Source organism: Odontomachus brunneus, unplaced genomic scaffold (assembly GCF_010583005.1).
Source record: "Odontomachus brunneus isolate Ranch 3 - 2012 unplaced genomic scaffold, Obru_v1 Obru_scaffold_040, whole genome shotgun sequence".
Classification (NCBI taxonomy): domain Eukaryota; kingdom Metazoa; phylum Arthropoda; class Insecta; order Hymenoptera; family Formicidae; genus Odontomachus; species Odontomachus brunneus.
Genome location: NW_022639490.1, coordinates 1,621,749 through 1,644,280, shown reverse-complemented (window position 1 = coordinate 1,644,280; position 22,532 = coordinate 1,621,749). Strand labels below are relative to the sequence as shown.

At 32.7% G+C, this 22,532-nt stretch overlaps 4 protein-coding genes across 8 annotated transcripts; 3 read left to right on the top strand and 1 right to left on the bottom strand.

The window, feature by feature from the left end:
- Positions 1-74: 74 nt before the first annotated feature.
- LOC116844302 (probable tRNA(His) guanylyltransferase) lies at positions 75-4,178 on the top strand. Its single transcript, XM_032815685.1, has 3 exons — positions 75-725; positions 1,060-1,304; positions 2,014-4,178. Exons 1-3 carry the CDS (start codon positions 371-373, stop codon positions 2,485-2,487), a joined length of 1,074 nt encoding a protein of 357 aa, XP_032671576.1. The 5' UTR covers positions 75-370; the 3' UTR covers positions 2,488-4,178.
- Positions 3,075-6,135, bottom strand: LOC116844303 (V-type proton ATPase subunit d). Its single transcript, XM_032815686.1, has 6 exons — positions 5,888-6,135; positions 5,279-5,629; positions 4,689-4,846; positions 4,434-4,610; positions 4,233-4,310; positions 3,075-4,116 (listed from the first exon to the last, which is right to left on the bottom strand). Exons 1-6 carry the CDS (start codon positions 6,006-6,008, stop codon positions 3,955-3,957), a joined length of 1,047 nt encoding a protein of 348 aa, XP_032671577.1. The 5' UTR covers positions 6,009-6,135; the 3' UTR covers positions 3,075-3,954.
- Positions 6,136-6,731: 596 nt separating this feature from the next.
- On the top strand, positions 6,732-13,251 carry LOC116844300 (phosphoglucomutase-2). 4 transcript variants are annotated; one of them, XM_032815680.1, is made up of 11 exons: positions 6,736-6,893; positions 6,959-6,997; positions 7,366-7,602; positions 7,688-7,944; positions 8,105-8,567; positions 8,648-8,835; positions 8,902-9,079; positions 9,280-9,503; positions 9,580-9,685; positions 11,326-11,552; positions 12,499-13,251. In XM_032815680.1, the coding sequence occupies exons 3-11, from the start codon at positions 7,525-7,527 to the stop codon at positions 12,599-12,601; spliced, it is 1,824 nt and encodes a 607-aa protein (XP_032671571.1). In that variant the 5' UTR covers positions 6,736-6,893; positions 6,959-6,997; positions 7,366-7,524; the 3' UTR covers positions 12,602-13,251. The 4 variants fall into 4 exon arrangements, with proteins under 4 accessions (XP_032671572.1, XP_032671571.1, XP_032671569.1 ...); XM_032815681.1 differs by lacking the exon at positions 6,959-6,997 and having other exon boundaries at positions 6,732-6,893; XM_032815678.1 differs by having other exon boundaries at positions 6,829-6,997.
- A 1,199-nt stretch (positions 13,252-14,450) lies between these two features.
- LOC116844299 (huntingtin-interacting protein 1) lies at positions 14,451-22,271 on the top strand. 2 transcript variants are annotated; one of them, XM_032815675.1, is made up of 18 exons: positions 14,451-14,905; positions 15,053-15,262; positions 15,667-15,730; positions 15,830-16,187; positions 16,279-16,340; positions 16,933-17,207; positions 17,288-17,484; positions 17,977-18,115; positions 18,211-18,298; positions 18,405-18,493; positions 18,582-18,785; positions 18,856-19,036; positions 19,121-19,408; positions 19,688-19,929; positions 20,012-20,164; positions 20,265-20,365; positions 20,459-20,688; positions 20,933-21,096. In XM_032815675.1, exons 2-18 carry the CDS (start codon positions 15,218-15,220, stop codon positions 21,094-21,096), a joined length of 2,880 nt encoding a protein of 959 aa, XP_032671566.1. In that variant the 5' UTR covers positions 14,451-14,905; positions 15,053-15,217. The 2 variants fall into 2 exon arrangements, with proteins under 2 accessions (XP_032671566.1, XP_032671567.1); XM_032815676.1 differs by having other exon boundaries at positions 14,452-14,905; positions 15,045-15,262; positions 20,933-22,271.
- The last annotated feature ends 261 nt before the right edge of the window (positions 22,272-22,532 follow it).

Below are 22,532 nucleotides of genomic sequence, written 5' to 3'. Positions count from 1 at the left end.
TGTGCATAGGGCTTAATATTAGTCTTATTTCATTGTCGCTCGCAACGGTAGGTAGCAGCATCGCCGTAGTAGATTTCGAATTCATTCGGAGCCGGCGTGGCGCCGCGCGGCGATTCGCAATACACAACAGCCGGGATTTCAAATTTTGCGTACGGCCGAAAGTTGACTGTTTATTCGCAGTGTAATTTTCACATGTCGTTTCCGTTGCACTGAGTCGCGGAATACGGCGAACTGCGAGTCACGAATTACGATTTCCAGTTGAACGACGTCGCTCGTCGCCGACGATTTCCACATAGCGTTCAACGGTCTCCCCGCGCGCCGCAGCTTCGGCGACATTGCTGCGACAATGCAACTCTGACAACGTGCACGAATGAAGGGCAGCGTCTTCCTGCGGATGATCAGTCGGGGCAAACAAGTGGTTTCGCGCCGATACATAAGCCTTACGACCATGGCGAAAAGTAAGTTCGAGTATGTGAAGGAGTTTGAGCGGGACGACCATTGTTTGCCGAACTGCTGGATTGTGGTTAGAATAGACGGCAGGAATTTCTCCAAGTTTTGCGAGACACATCAATTCGTCAAGCCGAACGATGTAGCCGCTTTGGAGCTAATGAATCGCGCCGCGATCACCGTTATGGAAGATTTTAAGGAGATCATATTAGGCTTCGGTCAGAGTGACGAGTACTCGTTCGTTTTCCGGAAAGACACGGAGCTCTACAAACGCAGAGGTACTTGTTTATAGTTACCATATGAAATTCGCTTAATTCACGAAGAAAAGTTTTTTCACTCGGCCCTATCTAATTATAAGCATAATGTTAACGATTTTTCAAATCGATTTTCTATTCATGATTGTTGTGTATGAAATCTGTCAACTGTTACTTTATTTATTGGATTGAAAGCAATTTTGCTTTCCAAAAATTGAATAGCTTGATTTATAACATTTTCCTACCAAAAATACATAAAAACATCAAAGTGATATTGTGATTTTGTGTTTAGTTACTGTTTAATTTTATACCTATGAATGTATAATTTTCATATCTAATGTCTTTTTATCTGTTTCAGCATCAAAACTAATGTCAAATGTAAATTCTCTATTCACTTCGGCTTATGTATATCATTGGCCACGCTTCTTAAGAGGTAAAGAATTGTATTATCCACCTTCATTTGATGCTCGTGTTGTATTGTATCCAACAGATAAAAATTTAAGAGACTATCTGGCTTGGCGACAAGCTGATGTACATGTCAACAACTTGTACAATACTTGTTTCTGGAATCTCATATTAAAAGGAAAACTAACTCCAAGTCAGGTATAAATTTAAATAGTGATACATTTCATTACAGAGCTCGATAATCATATATCCTCTTTGTCATACCATATAAATCATCTATAGAAATGGTTATTGAGATTTTCTTGTTTGAAAATCTGTTTATTAATTTCTACTTTTCTGTATTATAACTCTGCAATTTACAGCCAATTTTGGATATTACTTTTAATTATTATGATATATTAATCTTAATTTAGGAAAAGAAAGACTAAAAAATATGCAACATTATACAATTCTATATCTAAATTTTTACACTTAAAAAATATTCTATAAAAATAATTACAAAAACACAACAAAAACACTTTTACTTTAATTAAAATTATAAAATGAAGTAATTTGATATGAAAAATTATTCGTATTTTAGAAAAAGATAGTAACATAATTTAATAATTATTACTTACAATATGATTATTTTTATAGTTATTTTCTCTTATTATATATGAGAGGGAAAATAATTCTGTATTTTATATAATATTAGAAAAGGGCTCAAATTTTGTAATAAAGTGTGACAGGAAGGGGATACAGAAAATATTTGTGTGGTGTAATTGTTGAATAGTCCCGTTTAAACTTGGTTCTAATCATAACTAATCACAATGATTTAGCGTTTAAATATATATAAAATTTAAAATTTTCTGTTGTCTCTTCCTTTTCTTTCAGTATTAATACTAAATAAGAAGACTATTTATTGCAGGCAGAAGAAAAACTAAGAGGCACTCTTTCGTCGCACAAGAACGAGTTGCTGTTTCAGGAGTTTGGCATAAACTATAACAATGAGCCACCGCTGTTCCGAAAGGGTACAACACTTATTCGGAAACTAGTGCCCGATGGTACGGGAAGATTGAAACCCGCTGTGGTCCCTTTGGTAGACGATATCATTAACGACCGTTTTTGGAAAGAGAACCCAGAAGTGATTGGTTTGAAGAGTTTGGCGACGTATCAACCACCAAACTTGGCGAATAGCATTAAAAATACGATGCCGGTACCCACGCCGCCATCGCCCACTGTAAACATAAAGCACGTAAACAATGTTCCACCACCACCACCACCACCCACGCAAGCGATTAACGCCGCTAATTCAATAAACGAGGAAGTACATTCTAAGAGAAATCGGGAGACGGATGGAGATAGAATGCAGTGCGACAATGAACGTAATTGTAGGAGATAAGTGTAAGTGTTGTGCTTTGTTTTCTTTTTTTTTATATATAAAAAATAGAACTGAAGTGAGAAACTATTTATACTTATATAATACACCATAGGTGTAAACACTATGATAAATATATGACGAACTATCTATGGTAATATATAATAAAAAAATCTAGAAGATATATCTTACAAAATTTTATGCCAGGAGCAGCTCTGCTAAATGAATAGAATATTATATATATTTAGCAGCGTGACAAAAAGTTCCCTCTTCATCTTCGTGAGGAAAAGTAAATTTAAATATGTAAGACATACAGATTTACAAGATAGATACAAATGTTATAAAGGTTTATAATAGAATCGTCAGTAGATTCAAAATGTAAAACTAAGGTAACAATAAGTTATTCCACACGCGGGCAAAGATGTATCTAGATAAGTATGTGAAAGGATAATCTTGTTGTTAGAATTATACGCGAAGCGTAATCCTGATAAGACAAATTTTTTATTGATAAGACGTTTTTCTGGCTTTAGCTTAATGCCAAAAAAGAAGAAGGATTACAATAATATATATTGTTGTATGTAAAGTTAGACAATTATTAATTGCATTGTTAATCATATGGAATGCTGTATATTTTTATTACTTTATATTACAATTCTCGAATTGATAATTACAACATGAAATAACACGTGACAATGACTTACATTGACGATTACAATAAAATACACTATGTACACAAATTCTACTGTACCATTTTAAACTTCCTCGTCGCGATCCTAATTAACAATTTTAAAATCACATATATTTAAAATTGCAATTAATTATAATTAAATTAAATGTGTTATTATAATTCATGAATTATGATAATTAATGCATATAAAAAGTAGGACATATGTTACGTTAATTTTGCGGCTGATTCGTTGATTATTAGAACAAAAGAAAAACTTTTTGGAGCACTTTACAAATCTACTCGTTCGAATACACAATTTTATGGACATATCTTTCCCCTTCAAAGTATTCTGTAAGAATTTTGAGTCTTTATATTTAAATTTCACCAATCATTGCTGCATTCTGATGTTCATTTCCCGTTCACTGAAAATCTATAGTATACGCAACATTAATTGTAAATTTTCAATATTGACAGTAAATATCGGTTCAACATAACCGCGGCGAGGAAGTTTTAAAATCTTGGAATATGCGACAATAACAATTCTAAATAATTCTCAACATCTGTGTGTGCTTAACCATATATTTACGTACCATATTCCATTGTTTAAAAATAAAACTTCACGCGAATATTATTTTCTAAAACAATTAGCAAATCAATTCGATCGAAACATTATACAATGGTGCGCTATTTGCGTTATGGAATCGAAGGCATAACCGACTTGATGAAATAGATAATAGATCATGATTAATCAACTGGTTCATCGTAAACGTTGTTGTTACGAAAGTAAATATAGATGACTGACATTGCCGACTCGATCATATAATTTAAAATATAGGGATATAATTGTCTATTTTAGTACGATGCTTCTGAGCTACGCATTCCGCGATCCATACAATATTACGGCACTCTTGCTCCTTCAATTTAAGATAGCTGTAGAATACCCCAAAGTGAAATTGTTGAAGAAACGCATGAACGTTTAAACGAACCTGTAAATCAAAATATGAAAATTGTTAAAAACATGTAATAAAAAAAATACCATACTTATTAATGCTTGCACGTTAATTAAACGTTGTCTTAAAATTCTCACGAAAAATTAACTTACCTCATGTTCGAAGAACTTGTCTTCCAAGGTTTTATCACCAGGATTATTGCCTGCTCCCTCAAATAAGGCGCTGTACTCCTGTTTAAATATTGAATAATGAAAAAATTATACAAATCAGTACTTAAAGAGTTTGCAGAAGACAATATGTAATTTTGTAATTAACAATTATTCAATCAAAAACTTTAATATTTAAGATCTTACCGCGTAATATTCTGCTACAGCCTTGACTTGCTCGTAATCGTCGGCCCTTGCTAAAGCCGCTAATCCATCTGGATTCAAACGTCCGCAACGTGGATACAGTTTCGCGCGGTCGTCTTTACCCAATTCAGTTCCGAACGAATTAATGGTTATAATGATCGCTCTTCTATCCGCTTCAAACTATCAAAACATCTAAGACGTGTTACATATCTCAAGGAAAATAAACTCTTATTATTTTAACCGGATAAATTCTCTTACAGCAAGTATCTCGCACATGGTGTCTGCAGTTGTACCGCCAAGTTCTTTGCAGAATTTATAAAATGCTTCCAAATAAGCCTTGTAGAGTGTATTTCTTATTATCTCGATATTCATTTCATCCAAATCTTGCTCAGAAATGCAATCCACGAAAAATGGTGCTGTAAAGAAAGAATATAAAAATATAAAGAATATAAAAATATTGCTTGCTTAGAAATACAATGATAACATTGTTAATGTTATCATATGAAAGAGAAAAGGAGGAGAAGGAAGAGGAAAGAAGATAAAACATATTATAAGTGATTCAAAATTAAAAAAGTGATTTATATATATGGGGTTAATTTTAAAAAATAATAAATAAGAGAGCAAGTAAAAAACTTATTTACAATATACTGACATTAACTAACATGGATATATTTATATGAAATTTTAATTATATTTGCATTTAATCTTTCTGGATTGTTAGTATATTATAAGTAATATATAACTAACTAATAACAATAACATAATTATATTTAACTTTGTAGTTAGCTCTTATTTATTGGTAAGAAATAAGACACAAGTGAGAAATATAATTCAAATTAAGACTGTACCTAAAGGTGTGTCTACCAATACGGCATTATATAGCTCAGCAGGTGTGGCAGCAACATGAATCGCTTCCATTTGCTCAAAACTACCAAGTGGGTGGCATTTCGGGATCAACTCTGAAATAGGTCTTTGATGCAAAGTACCAGTGATCAACAGAATGATATTGTCAATCATATAGCTGTAAGTGATGAAATCCAGAAATTGTGACAGTGGCTCGACTGAATGATTACGCATGTGCTGGAACTCCACGACTAATTTCTCCCTCAACTTGTCGTTGATCACACTGACAGAAAGTGGAGATGGCTCATTCGCCAAGAAACTACCATAGTCTGTACCAGCCAAATGCAGCTTCAGATCTGTACAAATAATTAATCGATCGATTAATCCAATCTAGAGAAGAGAATAATGAAAGACGCTAATATATCGTGCTTGATATAGTCATGTGATATCGCGAAGAGAACAAGGAAAATGGATCTTTGTAAAATATTTTAAATCTCTTTGAGCAATGAATTATTCGTAACAAGGAGAGGTTCTTTCTCGTTGAAGAAACACAAATGCAAACCGATATAGGAATGAAATTCCCAAAAGCGACAGAACGAATTGGATCTAAATACCTTCGAGTGTCTCGCATTGAACCAGGTTTAGATAATCGCTCTGCTGGAGTATGCCACACTTAAAACCGCGACACAGACCCTCCAGGTAGCCACCGTCGATGTTGAACATGCAGCCCTTCATCTCGAGGCGAGATTTTTTTCGAGCAAGTCTGTACAACAGGCAGATCCGTCAAAATCGAAACGGGAACTCACGGGAGCTCGCCCTTTTTCACGAAGATCATATGACCGAGCGCGCCGAAGTATGCCACAGGCCCCCACGATTATCGCTTATCGTTCGCTCTATCGATTCGCTGAAAGGAAACGCGCTTAATTCAAAACAAAGCTCTTTCAAACGACCATCTTACGTACAAGTAATTGTTATAACCATTTCTTTTCTATAATTATTTATGTCAAATCGATCGAAGAATCCATTTTCAAAATTATAATCGCCAGATGTATAAAATAGTCTACTTAATATACAAAAATACATACTTCACGTGCTTCAGAGCTGCGTATTAACTGCTTGTTTTTGTCTATCTACCTCAGGTGAGATAGATTTAAATTTAGAGCTAGTTGTCTTATTTTTTAGCTAAATCGCGATTGCAAATGTAATGTCGCATGTGTTGCGTGATTTAAGTGGAAAAACTCAAATCTAAATTCATTTCTGAGTATCCCACATACGTGAGACAAATTTCAAGTAATGACTATTAATATAAGTCTGAGACATTTATAGGAATGTTACGTTACATTACAATACTAAGTGTGCGTGTCGTATTTACTTAAATCGTTGAGGAAAATCTTGAAACTACGTTCTCTTCTCACGCCCTTGTGTTTTCAAGCTATAATTCATTTAAAAAAAAGCCTGTATCGTGAATCAGTCTTATTGGTATTCAAAAGGCGAGCCGTGACTTGAAAAAAAATCCACGCTTCACCGCATAGTGAGATATAAGAATCAAGGTTCTCGTCGCAATTGTGCAAATTTAATAATCTCGCGCTCGTGCGCGAGAATCACGCGTGCATTCAGTCGGTGAGTATTTAGATCGTAGCGCAGTATTGTATCGGTATTGCTGATGAATCCGAACGTTTCTATAGATGGACGATAAACTCTTTAATGACTTGATGTAGCTGGAGGTAAATTCAAATGGTTTCCACGATACTTTTGTTTTTCGGGTTAAGACGATAAGTCTCGTGCGATAACGGCGGAAAATATTTATAAATTACATATCAGGAAAGGCTATGAACGGAATTCGTGACAGCTCGTAACCTGTACGTATATCGTTAAAATTGTAAGACGACTAAATGATACGACGCGTCTCTCAAAATTCAGATTCATCGTTGAATTTGAAAAAAATTACGCGACGAATCAGTTATACTCGTTAATAGGATTCATGTAGTCATATATTTGATATGTTGTTTCGCTGTTATCTCGCGTCGAACAGTTATCAGTCGTTTCGCAATTTGTGATCACAATTGATATCTCACATGTTTGTGTATTATAGAAGACTCGAAAAAGCTGCCCTCGATTGTGTGCAAGGATAATCAAGACATTAGTACTTCTGGGAAGAGAGTTATGTTAATATCTTTGTTGGTGAATTTACTCATATTGACGAAAATATCGGTCTAATTTACATATTAGAGTTGATATACAATTTGTTATCATGGCTCCCAAATATTCAGTGAATACTGGTGATGATAATCTAGATGCTAAGATCACCGAATGGCTGCAATGGAACAAGGTATTTATATTAACAAGTTGGATACAGATGTATTTAATAAGTAAAAGGATTTCAATTATACAGTATTTGTACAAATTCATCATAGGATCCAAAAGCAGAAGATGAAATTTCTAAACATTTGAATAATGGAGATATTAAAATATTATCAAAGTTGTTTCTCAAGAGACTCGAATTTGGGACTGCTGGTCTCAGAGGCTATATGGGACCAGGTTACAGCCAAATGAATGACTTAGTTATTGTGCAGACTGGTCAAGGATTAACAAAATATTTGATGGATACAATATCTGATGTGACTGAGCAAGGCGTTGTAGTAGGATATGATGGTCGTTACAATAGCAAGAGGTAAATAATCCATAATGCAATAACTTGAGCAAAAAGCTATGTTATAAAGTGGCTTTATATGTTATATTTTATATGTTGATGCAAACAAATTGGTATAAGTTATCAAAAATTGCATTATAATATGAAGATTAATTGTGAATATTCCTTTTTCTTATTTCAGGTTTGCAGAATTAACTACTGCAATCTTCATAACCAATGGCATCAAGGTGTACTTATTTCGTAAAGTCTGTCCTACACCATTTATACCATACACTATATTGAAATATAAGTGTGCAGCAGGCATCATGGTCACTGCTTCTCACAATCCGAAAGATGACAATGGATATAAGGTTTATTGGCAAAATGGTGCACAAATCATTTCGCCACATGATAAAAAGATTCAAAGCTATATTCTAAATAATCTCGAGCCACTTGAATCTTCATGGGATATAAGTAAAATTTATGAAAGTCCTCTTAATATGGATCCAACGACATATATTGCAGAATGTTATTACAAAGATCTGCAGGATAATATTCTGTATCCTGAACTTAATGGAAATACCACATTGAAATTTACATACACTGCCATGCATGGTGTTGGATATGATTACATGAAATCTGCATTTAATGTTGCAAACTTTAAGGTAGTATGTTTATATATCAACATTAGAAACATTTCTAGAGCAATTAATTACTCGTAGTTATTGTTTGCTCGAAATTACAGCCGTTTTTGGTAGTCGAGGAACAAAAATTGCCAGATCCAGAATTTCCCACAGTGAAATACCCAAATCCAGAAGAAGGAAAAAGTGCTCTTGATCTCAGTATAAAACTAGCGAATAATAGCGGTTCGTCTATTATACTTGCTAATGATCCTGATGCCGATAGACTTGCATGCGCGACAAAGACAAAGAGGTTTGTAAACACAATAATTGTAAAATTTATCTTAAATAATGATAGTATATTGAACGACTTTCGTAGCGGAGAGTGGCATGTGTTCTCGGGAAATGAACTTGGCGCATTACTGGGTTGGTGGATGATGCACACTCATCGAGTATCAAATCCTCAAGCTGATTTGAGCAATGCATATATGTTAGCATCAACTGTTTCTAGCAAGATTCTAGCTTCGATGGCTAAGAAGGAAGGTTTTAACTTTGAGGTTTGTGTGTTTGGCATGATTTTGTAGTGAATTATAATGTTCGATACATAACATAAATGTCCAGAAGATGTCTAGAAGAAACTTCTAAAAGATGTCTTAAAGTCACTTAAAAAATGACTGGAGAAATAAAACTTCTTTCAGAAGTTTCTGTTACTTGAGTAGGAAATGATCTAACAAATATCATTTTTTCATGTTGACAGGAAACCTTAACAGGTTTTAAATGGATGGGTAATAAAACTGTAGAGCTAATGAAGGAAGGTAAGGATGTACTCTTCGCATATGAAGAAGCTATAGGTTTCATGTGTGGCACGAAAGTATTAGATAAGGACGGTATCAGCGCCGGTGTACGCGTAGCTGAATTATCAGCCTATCTTGAGATGTTAGGCTTGACCTTGTCTGATAAATTACAGGAAATATATATAGAGTACGTATGTGAACTGAAACTGAAAGTAACTTTTACCTTAATACAATCAATACTAATTATTTAATGAAACATGTAGATACGGCCATCACATTAGTGACAATTCCTATTGGATATGTCACGAACCGAACACCATCAAGGCAATATTTGAGCGATTGAGAAATTATCATGGCAAACCGAATACAGTAAGTGTTATTATCATCTTTTTACAATATCTTTTTCTAAGAAAGTATTGTCTAAATATTTAAAATAACAAAGAATATATTAATTTGTTAATTATCGCGTTTTACATTTTTACATTAACTTGACTAAAAGTTTACACGAGAAGAAATGCAATATCGCACTTACAAACGTAAGATTGAGCTTGTTAATCAAGATTCATAAATAATTACATATCTTGCAGTATCTCAACCTTAGAACCCTATAAACATAGGTAAAATTTATCCAAACCAACTTTTCAAACGTTATCGTTTTTGAGAATATGTGTTTCGTTTCTTCATAACGCAATTTTTTTCAATTTCATTGAATCGCAAAAATATTAATAGATTCATATTCCTCTACGCTGATTTTCTACACTGATTAAGAAAAAAAAAGATTGAATTCCGTTTCCGTGGTTCATTTCATGCATTATGCACGCATTTATCTGTAGTTCATATCATGTATACTATAAAGAATGCATGCATATATATGAAACAGAATGCAGTTTTGATCATTTCTTCGGAAGTTATGAGCAAATGAAAATGCGCTGGGTAAAATTTCATGTTTAGAATTTATGTAATTTTTTTGTTTAGGATTCTAGCATTTTATAAGTTTATATTAGATGGTTTAAGCTTCTGTTAGATTATATGCTTTTGTCTGTAAAAATCATATTTGATTTATGACTAATTAGAAAGACTTACTATCAAATCATATTTGATTGTATCTAGTTGGAGAGACTTATCTCTTAGCAACAATTAATTTAAGTATATATAATACAAAGATAGCAGATTGTAGTAAATTATATTAACTGCATCCTGGGTAAATACTCCAATACAATCACAATGAATCTTGTGTAGTTATTATATTTCAATATGTATCCAACAGAGTGTATATATATATATATGCACACACAATATCTCACAAGGTCAATAGATCTATGTATGTAACGCATGAGATAGCATAAAGTGACTAACCACTGTATCAAGTGTAGTAAAGTCCAAGTGCTGCATTTGTGTTAATACCATTTGAGGCGATAGTTGTGTCGCTGTCTTGTCACGCGCGCGATTAAATAATAAATACAATGTAAATACAAAGTGTCGCAAGTGATATTTATAAAATTACAATAGTGTTTCGTATTAGAATATGTTCTTCATTTGATTTATCACTTTTACATTCGACTAATAACTTGGTTTGTGCTTTAATCACAATAACGTATTGTGTAATAACAACACGACCAACGAAGGCTTTTAAAAAATTAATTTGCAAACTTTTACACTTTTAATTTGTTTTACAATGCATACTAAAATATCATCAAACGATATCTGCAACAAATACCTAGATATGGCTGTTACATCATTGACCCTTTTGCCTTCTTTATTTCTTGCTGTTTTAATTATACCAGTAGTGCAGTCATTATATCATCTTACGCCGTTTTTTACAGAAACAACAGCTATAAATACAGTGTAAGTGTATAATTAGTGAAAAACTGATCTAAAAATCTAAAAATTAAGAAAGCAAATAATTCTAATATATGAATATTTTTCCAATATGTGAATATATATCATGCAATTAAATCGTATTTCTTTGTTTTTTCATAAAACCTCCAACGTAATTTGTTTAATTGCAGTATCCAACCGGAATATTGGAGGGAAAATATCTAATTACTGGCATTCGAGACTTAACAACCGGATATGACAATACAAAACTTGACAATAAAGCAGCTCTTCCTGTATCAAAGTCTAGCCAAATGATTACATTTACATTTAAAAATGGTTTAGTCACTACATTGAGAACCAGTGGGACAGAACCTAAAATAAAATATTACAATGAATTATGCGCATCGCCCGAGGAAAAGTAAGTTATCCGCAGACAGTGCTCGTAAAAATATTTATTTATCTTATCTTGCTTAATTCTAAGATATTGATCTCTATCATATTAAAGTATTAAATTCTGTCGTTAATGTGATATATATACAGGAATGAGAACTAACAAGCTACTCGTAACGTCGTAGTTCTTATAAGTTACTTTTCCATATGTTACATTTTCCTCGTAAATAACGATATTCTCATAAATTACGATAACGTAATTATACATTTTGAGTAATGAATCGTCTAATTGTTGCGTTTTAAAGTTGTAGCAGTAGTCTGTGATCATCTATTTATTTCCTTCATGTAAATTCGTGAAAAATGAAAAGTTTTATTGAATTCGTAACTGCGACCACATTATAGACGATCTCTAACGATAACGAGTAGGGAAAAACGTCAAAGTTTACACTCTTATGCGGATGTCAGATATTAAAATATATGGAAATTTAAAAGAATAATACATAATCAATAATAATTAATAAGTAATTAAAATAGATACCCGTACATTTTTATATTGGGTGGAATCCATGCAAGTGTGCTGGAAACAGGGGATTGTAACAAATGTTGGCTACTAAAGGTTTTCTCCTATAATCGTTACTTTTATTGTTATTTTGTACATGTATGATAGCAAATATAAGATATACTTGAGAAGAGCGCAAACGAATCGTAGTAAAAAAAGATCCTCAAGTTTTGGTGAAAAAAGCAATGGAAATTGTAATGATTGGTTATTTTTTTGAGTAATGATAAGGATAGCTTAAAAAGCAACTTCTTCAATCCTGGTATATATACACATAGACATTTTAGTATTATATTATTTATACTATTTATTTATAATACACATAAACATAATTACATAAACAATACATACATAAACAGTATTATTTATTTTTGTGAGATTTCGTGTTACCTTAAATAATATTATAATTTGATTTTAGGGATTTAAACAAGTTGAAGAATATACTCAGTGAGATGGTGTCAGCTATTATAACAGAGTTTCTTCAGCCTGAATTTAATGCACTTGTTCCTCGTGAGACATAAAACATAATAATTATGACTCTTCAAAAGTTTTACGATGTATGTTACATAATAATCATTCAGCTGTCAATGTGTCATACAGTCTATAATTACAAGTACTGTGCTATAATAGAATTCTAAACATTTCATGTTGGATTTATATAAACATATATGAATATTATATATTTTGTTATATTAATATATTTATGATACGTTCGTGCACGATATATAATAAGTTAAATTTTGCAAAAAATAGAAGTAATTTTATATTCAGTGATTGTTCAAATGGCTGTGTATTATTTTATCTGTTTATTATTAAAATTGACAAATACTTGATTTAAGATTCTGGTATTTATCGTGTGTATCATTAATATTTAATTATTTCTGTAATTAACTGGAATTATTTAGCAATTATAGTAATATTTTAAAATATGTTTATTGGTCATCCTAATGAATAATGAACTACAGTCATCTGATACGAAAATTAATTTGATGAATTATAATGTATTAATTTCTTTTACAATTTTTTTCATAAAAATGTAGAATATATCGAGAAATATAGCAGTTAAAATTTAAGCAAATGTATGTGTGTGTGTGTGTAATGTAGAAGCAATTATCACACAATTAATAACAGTTTAATAAAAAATAATAGTTCAGTAATAGTTTAATTTAAACTGTTGTGTAAACTATTGATAATAATAGTTTAATCTTTATACTATTTAAATTAATAATTATAATAATAAATAATATAAAGCATTAATTCATTACACATAATGTATCAATATATCAAGATATAATGATATTAATCATATGTAATGATTAATGTGATAATGATGTGTGTGTACATATTGCGTGCATATAATATTTATAAAAATTATTTTATATCATAAATATAATGTATATTTAATTGTAAAATCATTCTTTTATTATAGATTTGTCTGGTCATAAAATACACAAAATAGTTATTAATAATTTGAAAATAATACTCTCTATACAGTAGATTTATAATTTCTGGTCTTTTTTAACTAATACATACAATATGCATTTATACAAATAAAGTAAAAAGCAAAGAAAATAGTTACAAATGAAATATATAAGTGTGCTTAAATTTTACTTTTTAACTTTTTAACTTTTTAAGTAGAAAAAAATATTCTGGAAACGTCTAAAAAGAAATTAAAAAGGACTTCAGTAGACTCAATGTCAAATTAGATCAAATATATTAGATATAAATAAAAACAAGTTTATTTAGCTTACTTTAATCATGATACAAACAAAAGTTTTCTATATAAGCAGTACTAACTAAAAATAAAGTCTATTTTATCCGCTATTGATTTATTAGTAGAAAAGATGACGGTTTGTTGGCGGAGACTTTAATAACAATCAAGACATTAGATGACGACAAGCCGCTTTCATTCTAATTAATTATTTTATAAACTTTATAATTAATAAAAATTTAAAGGGGGCAAAGTGAGATGATCTTTTTATTTTCAAATAATTTGTCTGATCCTATGTATTCGGCGATAGAAGAAGTTCATATTCTTTCTACTAATAAATTATATCTCGTAGAATATATATATCGATCTATCGACCGGACATTGCTCACTTCTACCAGAAAGAAGTCTGAGAGCGGTCACCAGCTTGATTTTAGTGGCCAGAGCTATTCGAGACGCCATCTAACAAAGCGCGTCTTTACTACGTTTGTTAGGCACATTTTTGCGGTGGTAACGACAAAATGCACCTGGCGTCTCGAAAATGCATCTAGCTCTGGCCATTGAAATCAGGCTGGTGGCCGCTCTTATGCTTCTCTCTGCTTCTACGTTGGTGCCGTGCACCATTAGATGGCAACACCATAGCGTTACCGTTCACCCGAGACCTCTATATGCATTTCGCGAATAGTTTTCCGGTGTTGCGTTCGTCCGTGCGGTACAGTGTAGTATTTGTTATCACGGTCGTTGATGTACCATTATCTATCATCTTTGCTGTCAATCGTTTTTAAATACGTGACAAAATTCGCTGAAGCAACTGGAGAGCGTAGATTTGCGTCCAGATAAACAATTATCTCGAAAACACATCGACGAAGGGCACTGCCACATCCCTATAGATGCGCTTTATATATCATCTCAGTATCAACACCCATCAATGAAACCGCAGTTACTCGTGGAATAATGTATTCACAGTTGTCACGCTCGTAGGCCGTTCCGTTCGATGCACGAAGCGATATCTCTCGTGCGTTGTCGATTGAACATGTCTTCGCTGTTCTCACGACAAATTTGCAAGCAGCAAGTGTTTGGATCTAACATCAGTTTTACAGACTTCCAGAGATTTCAGGTATGTCAATCTCGTTAAGGTCAAACGACATTTGAAACGTGTCATTCTATATTTGTATGTAATGAGAAACAATAACGTATTTTCTCAATCAACAAAGAATGTTAATAATAATAATAATTTCCAATCGTTATATATATAGTTTTGCAGATAATATATGCAACTGTAAAAGTGCAATTTGCATTCATTGAAAATGATTTGCACCAACCTTTAAATGGACAAATATTATCCTTTCATGTGTATTAATTAGTATATATTACTTTGTATATGTGTTTTCTGGTCTGTCTTTTCTGGTAAATTTATTATGCTATCATTATGACGTCTACAATACCACTGACTGATAAGCAGCTCCATCAACTGGTGAGTTACAAGATATAGTGTTATTTGTTTTATAATTATTTTATAATGATATCTGAATTAATTGTGGGTATTTGGATGATATCTCAATATATATATATATATATATATATATACACATTAATTTTAAAACCATTGAATTATGATCTCAAGCTCAATACACAATATCAAAATTGATGTTTTTGTTTCTTACATGTATATTTATGATTTATAGAGTATCAAAAATTAAATTAAGGTAATGTAAGAGAGTTCTAACACAGATGATACAGTGCAATAAAAAACTAATAAAAATGTTAATGATAGTTCTTCATGCGATGTGGGAGAAATTTTATTTGTGTTAGAACTTTTATATTGCCCTAATTAATTTCTGATTTTTATCTAAAAAGTTCTTTTTCTAATTTTTATAGAGTATCAGTATCGGGAAAGCTGTAAATGCTGCAGAAACTCCTGTAAAGGAGAAACATGTGCGAAGTATCCTTTTTTACCTGTATCTTGTTCTCTAATGTATGCATATATAAAAGCAATAGTTAAGCAATTATATTAAGAAAAAAATTCCTTATAAATAAAAAGGTGCTATTATTGGCACATATCGAGAGAAAAGTGGTTCTATTTTTTGGACATACATGTTGAAGCAGCCATTACAAGAGAATCAGATTGTTGCGTGGAAATTTTGTCATGTTCTGCATAAAGTATTGCGCGAAGGACACCCTAAGGTCATTATCGACTCTCAACGATATCGCGGAAAATTAGAGGACATTGGTAAACTCTGGCAACATCTTCGAGAGGGCTACGGTCGTCTCATACAGCTATACACAAGATTGTTAATTACCAAATTGGATTACCACAAACGAAATCCGCGCTTACCTGGAAATCTACAAGTCACGTCGGAAGAGTTAGAAGCCATTGGAGAGAATGATATCAATGTGTAGTAAGTTGCATCTTTCTCACCCTTTATTTGATTCTCTTTCAATATGCACACTTACACATGAACTGTTCTATCCTATCTTCTTTTTCTTTAGTTTCCAAATGTCTGTTGAAATGTTTGATTACATGGATGACATTTTGAATTTGCAACATGCGGGTGAGTTAAAATAGAAACAAATTGACATATCACACGCGCACACGCATACAGAAAAATGCATACTGCATTCAATCAAATAAATATTACTTGCTTCAAATATTTCATAAGTTTATATACAAATCTATCATAAGCATAAAATTTTTTCCAAATACAATCTGAATTCCAATAAGTTTAGCAATTCAATCAAGAATATTAAAGTAAAAATTTTGTTTGCTTTTACTATGTAGAGTTAAATTAATTTTTTTCGATAAAATTTTATAATATTCTTGTAAAGAGAATAAATTCTTCTTTTGAGTGCATAATAATACATTTTTCTTAAATTTGATGTGATAGTAGATAATCGTAAAACTATTATCAGGAAAATATTCTTTGCTGAAGATAATCATTATTTCATCATCTAAAGATTCCTCAAGTAGATGTACCACTGTCATAAAGAAGAAATGTAAAATGAATAGTCGTTTTTTAAGGAGTAGAATGATATTTTTCTGTGTGTAGATTTTTGAGTTGCACTAGTATAAATATTTTCTCTCTTAAGATACGAACTTTCATCGCAATGTGCATGCGTTTTATTGAGCTTTATATGAAATTACAGTGTTTGGTTCTCTGGACCTGTCACGGTCCAATTCGATGACACCCTGTGGTCAGTGTCGACTCGCACCTCTAATTCCATGCATTCAGGACGCTTCGCAACTCTATGATTATTGCGTAAAGATTTTATTCAAGCTTCACGGTGCGCTACCGGCAGACACGTTAACCGGACACCGTGATAGATTCTCTAAGCAATTTCATGAATTGAAGAGCTTCTACAATACTATTAAACACATGCAGTATTTTAAACATTTGATAACAATACCTTCGTTACCCGAGGTAACCGTTATCGATAATCAATTGATGCGAATTCGTCAACAATTTTTTGTTTTATTGTATTTTCTGCATATATTTTGCAGAATCCACCGAATTTTTTAATACAAGCTGAACTGAGAACGTACGTTACACCAATAGTGGTACTTCCGCCTGAGGAATCTTTAGATAATGAAACTGTCATAGAAAGCCTTATTGATACGTCCGACGCAGGATCATTGACTGGCGATCAGATAGATTCTACGCGGAATGGCGCAATATCGCCCGACGCCCTTGCAGAAAGGTATAGGATTCACGTTTATCTTATCTAGCTTTCTTTCGTCTTGATATAAACTGGACAACAGACACGCAATAACACTTGACTAGTGACAGTCATGCATTTTGAGCTACAGTCTATTTCATTTGTAGAATGTGAGTGAATTTGTAATATGTGAGAAATGCGCAAAGCAAAATCGAAAATAACATTTAAGAGTACAGTAGAAGTGTGCCAGTATTTTAGTCATTGTATTTTAAGCTCAATCCGTTTTATCTATGTTTTCCCAATTTTTTAGAATCTCTTACAGAGAATTATATACGTTACTTGATCTGGCTTTCAGATTGTGGTGCCGCGTCCTGTGGGATCCTTCGTGAAATCCACGAAAGACGCGTACCACCAACCTGAAAGCTAGATCAAACATTTCTTCACATCGCGGAAATCTAAAAATATTCAAGACTATATAATTACTCTTAGGAAATTAATATATTTAGATGTTCTTTAAACAAATGCAACTCTCAGGGACAGTCTTATCGATCATTTATATCAAGAGAACGGTCGCCAAAGACAAGAACTACATCGCTTACTGATGGAACATCAACAGATAGTTGCAGAACTTAGAAAACGCGTTCTAGAACTGGAATCGACTCTTTCTACTAAAGTATGTTTATTATCAGTCTTGATAATTTGGTTCTATCTTCTATCTTTGGTTCTATCTTCTTGCGACTTGTGTTTTATATCACATAAATATTTTAGAGCAATGAAATTGTGGTGGAAAAACAAACTTGTCAAGAGCTAATGAAAGAGAAAAACAATATGTCAGAAAAGTTACAAGAAATTGAAGGTATAAGTAAAATAATTACTTATAATTTCACTTATTAAAAATTACGATTCTGTACAATTAATAATAATTATTTTGCACGTTGACGCGTGCAACAAACTGTTTTAAGGAAAAAGTGAAGTATTGGAGGAAAAGTTCAAAAAACTCAAGGATGTCTATTCAAAATTGAGAGAAGAACATATCGGTTTAATCAGAAAGGTATTTGATATTGGCTGATATTGAAAATATCATCTATTGTATGTTTTCCGCTCCTATATTTACAACGTTATTCATTATTGCACGAAAGAAAGCTGAGCTAGACAAGGAACTAGGAGGAATAAAGATATTACGGGAGCAATCCGAACGTCGATCGTTGAAAGCCGAAGAACGACTGCAAGAACTACTACAAGGACAAACGTCAGCGGAACAAGAAGCTCAAAGAGTAATGCAGGCGCGCCAAGATCTGGACGACGTGAGGAAAAAGCTCGACAGTGTCCAAACGGAAAATTTAGTGAGTAAAGGTTCTCAACGTATATACGGTGATACGCGAATGCTGAGCAAAAAATATGCACATATCATAGGCATTAGCAGCGAAGATAGATTTTATCACGTCTGAGAAAACTGCTCTGGAAGGAGACCTCCATGACTTGCTGGTGCAAAAAGAAGAGCTGGATCTGCGAATGGCGAATTTGGAAGCTGATGCTGAACGATCGTGCAATCAAGTGAAAACGGACGCCAACACAGCCTTGTTCGATTTGTTACGTGAGTAACGAAGTGATTCGATCGTTCTCTCGTTAAGACTCTTTATTCGTACGGAGAATTGCGAGCGAAAGTTATTTGTTTCAGTGAATGCTATATCAGAAGCGGAATCAATTTTGCATCATGCGATGAATGCGATCGATAGTCCGGCGATATCCGCGTTAACTTGTACGCCTGATTATCTCAGTGGTTCTCTGGAGCCAACGGAGAAATCTTTGAATGATTTGGAGGAGGCGTATAACAATTATATATCCGATACAACGAAGGGAAAAGGACTGATCCGCGCCGCTATACACGGCGCACATCTTCTGGCTCTCTATTTGATATATGCAAAATCTACTTCAAATACATCGACGGATATTAGTTTAGCCGATAGTAAGTCTTTTTCTATAATCATTAGACGCTATTAATAATGCCTTGAATATTTAGATCTTTATTCTGAGTTCTTTTTTATCTATAAAAATGTCTATCAATGTGACTTCTGATTGACTTGTTAGCACATTATTACTTTTGTTAATAAAAGAAAGTTCAGAATAAGGGCCTTAGAGGAAAACTGTTGTCTATCTTTGGATGTACTTGAGTTTGAATCATAAAATATTGTTGTGGCAAATTTAATTCTCTCTTTTCATATATAAAACTATTATATATTTGTAGGATTTGCCGATGAATGCAAGCAATTAGGTTCGCAAGGATTAATTATGCTGAGTTATATAAAGGAGAAGTCTACAATGACCGTGACACAAATCGCGAATGTCAAAAATCAATTGCAGAAGATTTCGTCTCTTATAAGTACATTATCTACTACACAGAATAACGTGGAGATTATTGGCTCTTTAGTGGAAAACGAGTTGCTGAGTATGGATAAAGCTATAGAGGAAGCAGTTATGAGAATACAGGTGCTCAATTTAAGCTTGTTATCATGCATGATGGGAAAGTCAAGAAATAGTTGCGACGACTTGTCTGATTTTTTTTCCATAGGATATGTTGGATAAATCACGCGCAGCGGACTCGGGCTTGAAATTGAAAGTAAACGAGCAAATTTTGGATTCTTGTACGGAGCTGATGAAATATATAAAGAAACTAGTACAAAAGTCTCGCTTATTGCAGAAAGAAATCGTGGAACAAGGAAAGGTGTGGTAAATTTTCATGTTTACTTCAAGATATCGCGTTATAAGATATCACGAAAGTGATTTGTTATCAGAGAAGTTGTATTTATCAATTGTATGTTTAGGGAACCGCTTCGGCTACTGAATTTTATAAACGCAATCATCAATGGTCTGAGGGCCTTATTTCGGCGGCAAAAGCGATTGCTATGGGTGCAAACTTCCTATTGTAAGTGTAAAATATAATAAAATAGTACAAAATGATATAAATATAATTTTTCTAAATATCGTTACATGCATATACGTATTTGTTGTCGTACAGAGAAGCAGCAGATAAAGTTGTATTGGGCAATGGTAAATTCGAGCAGTTAGTCGTTGCCTCTCAAGGAATTGCAGCGTCCACCGCGCAATTGGTAGTCGCTAGCAGAGTTAAGGCTGACAGAAACAGTAACAATTTGTCTGAACTTTCCAAAGCATCAAGAGAAGTGACTCAAGCTACGGCGAATGTTGTTGCCACTGCTAAAAGTTGCAATCATCTTGTCGAGGAAAATGGTATGTGTTCAAAATTTATTTAGATATTTTCCCAGACAGCACAAATGTCCAAAATCGAGTTATAAGACGTCGTTAGGATGTCCCTAAGACATCTTTAAGACAATACTTTATAAACTTATCTTAAAGATGTCTTAAAGATGTTTTAAAGACGTCTTATGACCCGATTTTGGACATTGTGCTTTCTGGGTTCATCTCGTATCGCATCATGAATCACTGATATTATCATTTTATTTCGATTATGCAGAAGACATGGATATGTCAAGCCTTAGCTTACACCAGGCTAAAAGATTAGAGATGGAAGCGCAGGTGCGAATTTTAGAATTGGAACAAGCTTTAGGAACCGAAAGACTACGTCTAGCTGCCCTTCGACGTTATCACTATCAACTCGACGGTGAGAGCGAAGGATAAGTATGAGCATGGATTTGGCTTTAAATTAAGAATATTCGACAACACACGCTACAGAAATTGTATGTAGATACAGAATTATAGCATTTATGTAAATTAGTGTACTAAACTAACCTGTCATAGGAATTGGTCCTCTGTTCTGAGAGAAAAGCAAGAGCGATTTATTATTTGTTTATGTATGCGTCTATGCGTAGCACCATATGTTTTAAAAGTCGACATTAATTTTGCATCGTGTCTATAGAAATCTATGGAATAGTACTTTATTATCTTGAATAATGCTCGAATATGCATATTTGCTGGTCACATATCAAAATGATACATACATACATATATATATATATATATATATATATATATTATACTTTTCGATCTAGTTACGCTCGATGTAGAATGTTTTTTCTACATCATTCTCATTATTTATTGTATCATCGAGCATTGATAAGATGAGGTACATTTTGTAAGAAGTTTAATGAACAGTGAAATCCAAAATGTCTAACATGTGAATTTTGATTACATTTACAAATTTTATAAAGAAGCCGTATTTTCTCCTAAAATGTTCACGTAAATCTCCTTGCGAAAGGAATTGTATGTTGAGCGACCAATGTCTGAAAACTAACTTTTTAGATGTACGAACTGCATTTCTTCTAAAGATGGGTAACTTGTATGTTTTAATAACTAATTTAGAGATACTAATTTAGAAGGCACAAAATTTGTACTACGTTTTCTCAGCAAAAAGATGCAGAATTTCTCGATAAGGTATGTATAAGATTCGATTTGGGTTGAACGTACAGGCTCAATGTATGAGACTCTCTTGTAATAGTCTTACCAAAGTTATAAGTTTTATAAACGCAGTATTTCTCAATAAATCATCGATAATTATCTGTGTATTGCTGATTCTTGTGTAATAAGCCACAGTACACTACACAGTTAACTCAATGATGAATCATTTTGAATATATATAGCGCAAGACTAATAAGGATTTGACGTGTAAGTTACACCAGTCTACGCTACGTGTAAACAACTATGTAGACAATGAGTAAACTATGAATAGAGAACGTACAAGTAGAGAGCTTGCTCAGAAATTAAGAGAAATTTATATTTTCATTTCATCTTTAGAATATAAATAATATAAATTTGTAAACGTTGTTTCCTAAACAAATTAGAGTTTACAAAAATTCTTTGGTGATATTCCTATCTTCAAAGTTAAATATACCCATATATTAACTTCAATTAAAAGTTAAATTTATTTAATTGTCAGATTGTTTTGTTGTTCAGGATCCCATATACAAAAAAAGAACACTCCAGAGTTCAGAGGGATAAAAGAAATTCTATTATTTTTTTTAATTTTTCTTCTACATTATTAGAAGCTTGCAATACTTTAAGATTGATGGATTATATTTTAGCCAAAAAATTAATGTTAAGAAAAAACTATTTTAAAG

What these genes read in the sequence shown, in the direction of transcription:
- LOC116844302 (XM_032815685.1), top strand. Translation starts at nt 371, where the DNA reads ATGAAGGGCAGCGTCTTCCTGCGGATGATCAGTCGGGGCAAACAAGTG. An exon ending in GGAGCTCTACAAACGCAGAG is followed by an intron (nt 726 to 1,059) that starts GTACTTGTTTAT and finishes TATCTGTTTCAG; the next exon opens with CATCAAAACTAATGTCAAAT. An exon ending in GAAAACTAACTCCAAGTCAG is followed by an intron (nt 1,305 to 2,013) that starts GTATAAATTTAA and finishes TATTTATTGCAG; the next exon opens with GCAGAAGAAAAACTAAGAGG.
- LOC116844300 (XM_032815681.1), top strand. Translation starts at nt 7,525, where the DNA reads ATGGCTCCCAAATATTCAGTGAATACTGGTGATGATAATCTAGATGCT. An exon ending in TTAATGTTGCAAACTTTAAG is followed by an intron (nt 8,568 to 8,647) that starts GTAGTATGTTTA and finishes TCGAAATTACAG; the next exon opens with CCGTTTTTGGTAGTCGAGGA. An exon ending in TGCGCGACAAAGACAAAGAG is followed by an intron (nt 8,836 to 8,901) that starts GTTTGTAAACAC and finishes CGACTTTCGTAG; the next exon opens with CGGAGAGTGGCATGTGTTCT.
- LOC116844303 (XM_032815686.1), bottom strand. Translation starts at nt 6,008, where the DNA reads ATGAAGGGCTGCATGTTCAACATCGACGGTGGCTACCTGGAGGGTCTG. An exon ending in ATTGGTAGACACACCTTTAG is followed by an intron (nt 4,847 to 5,278) that starts GTACAGTCTTAA and finishes CTTTCTTTACAG; the next exon opens with CACCATTTTTCGTGGATTGC. An exon ending in ACAAGTTCTTCGAACATGAG is followed by an intron (nt 4,117 to 4,232) that starts GTAAGTTAATTT and finishes TTTGATTTACAG; the next exon opens with GTTCGTTTAAACGTTCATGC.
- LOC116844299 (XM_032815676.1), top strand. Translation starts at nt 15,218, where the DNA reads ATGACGTCTACAATACCACTGACTGATAAGCAGCTCCATCAACTG. An exon ending in ATAAGCAGCTCCATCAACTG is followed by an intron (nt 15,263 to 15,666) that starts GTGAGTTACAAG and finishes TAATTTTTATAG; the next exon opens with AGTATCAGTATCGGGAAAGC. An exon ending in AAATCGTGGAACAAGGAAAG is followed by an intron (nt 20,165 to 20,264) that starts GTGTGGTAAATT and finishes TTGTATGTTTAG; the next exon opens with GGAACCGCTTCGGCTACTGA.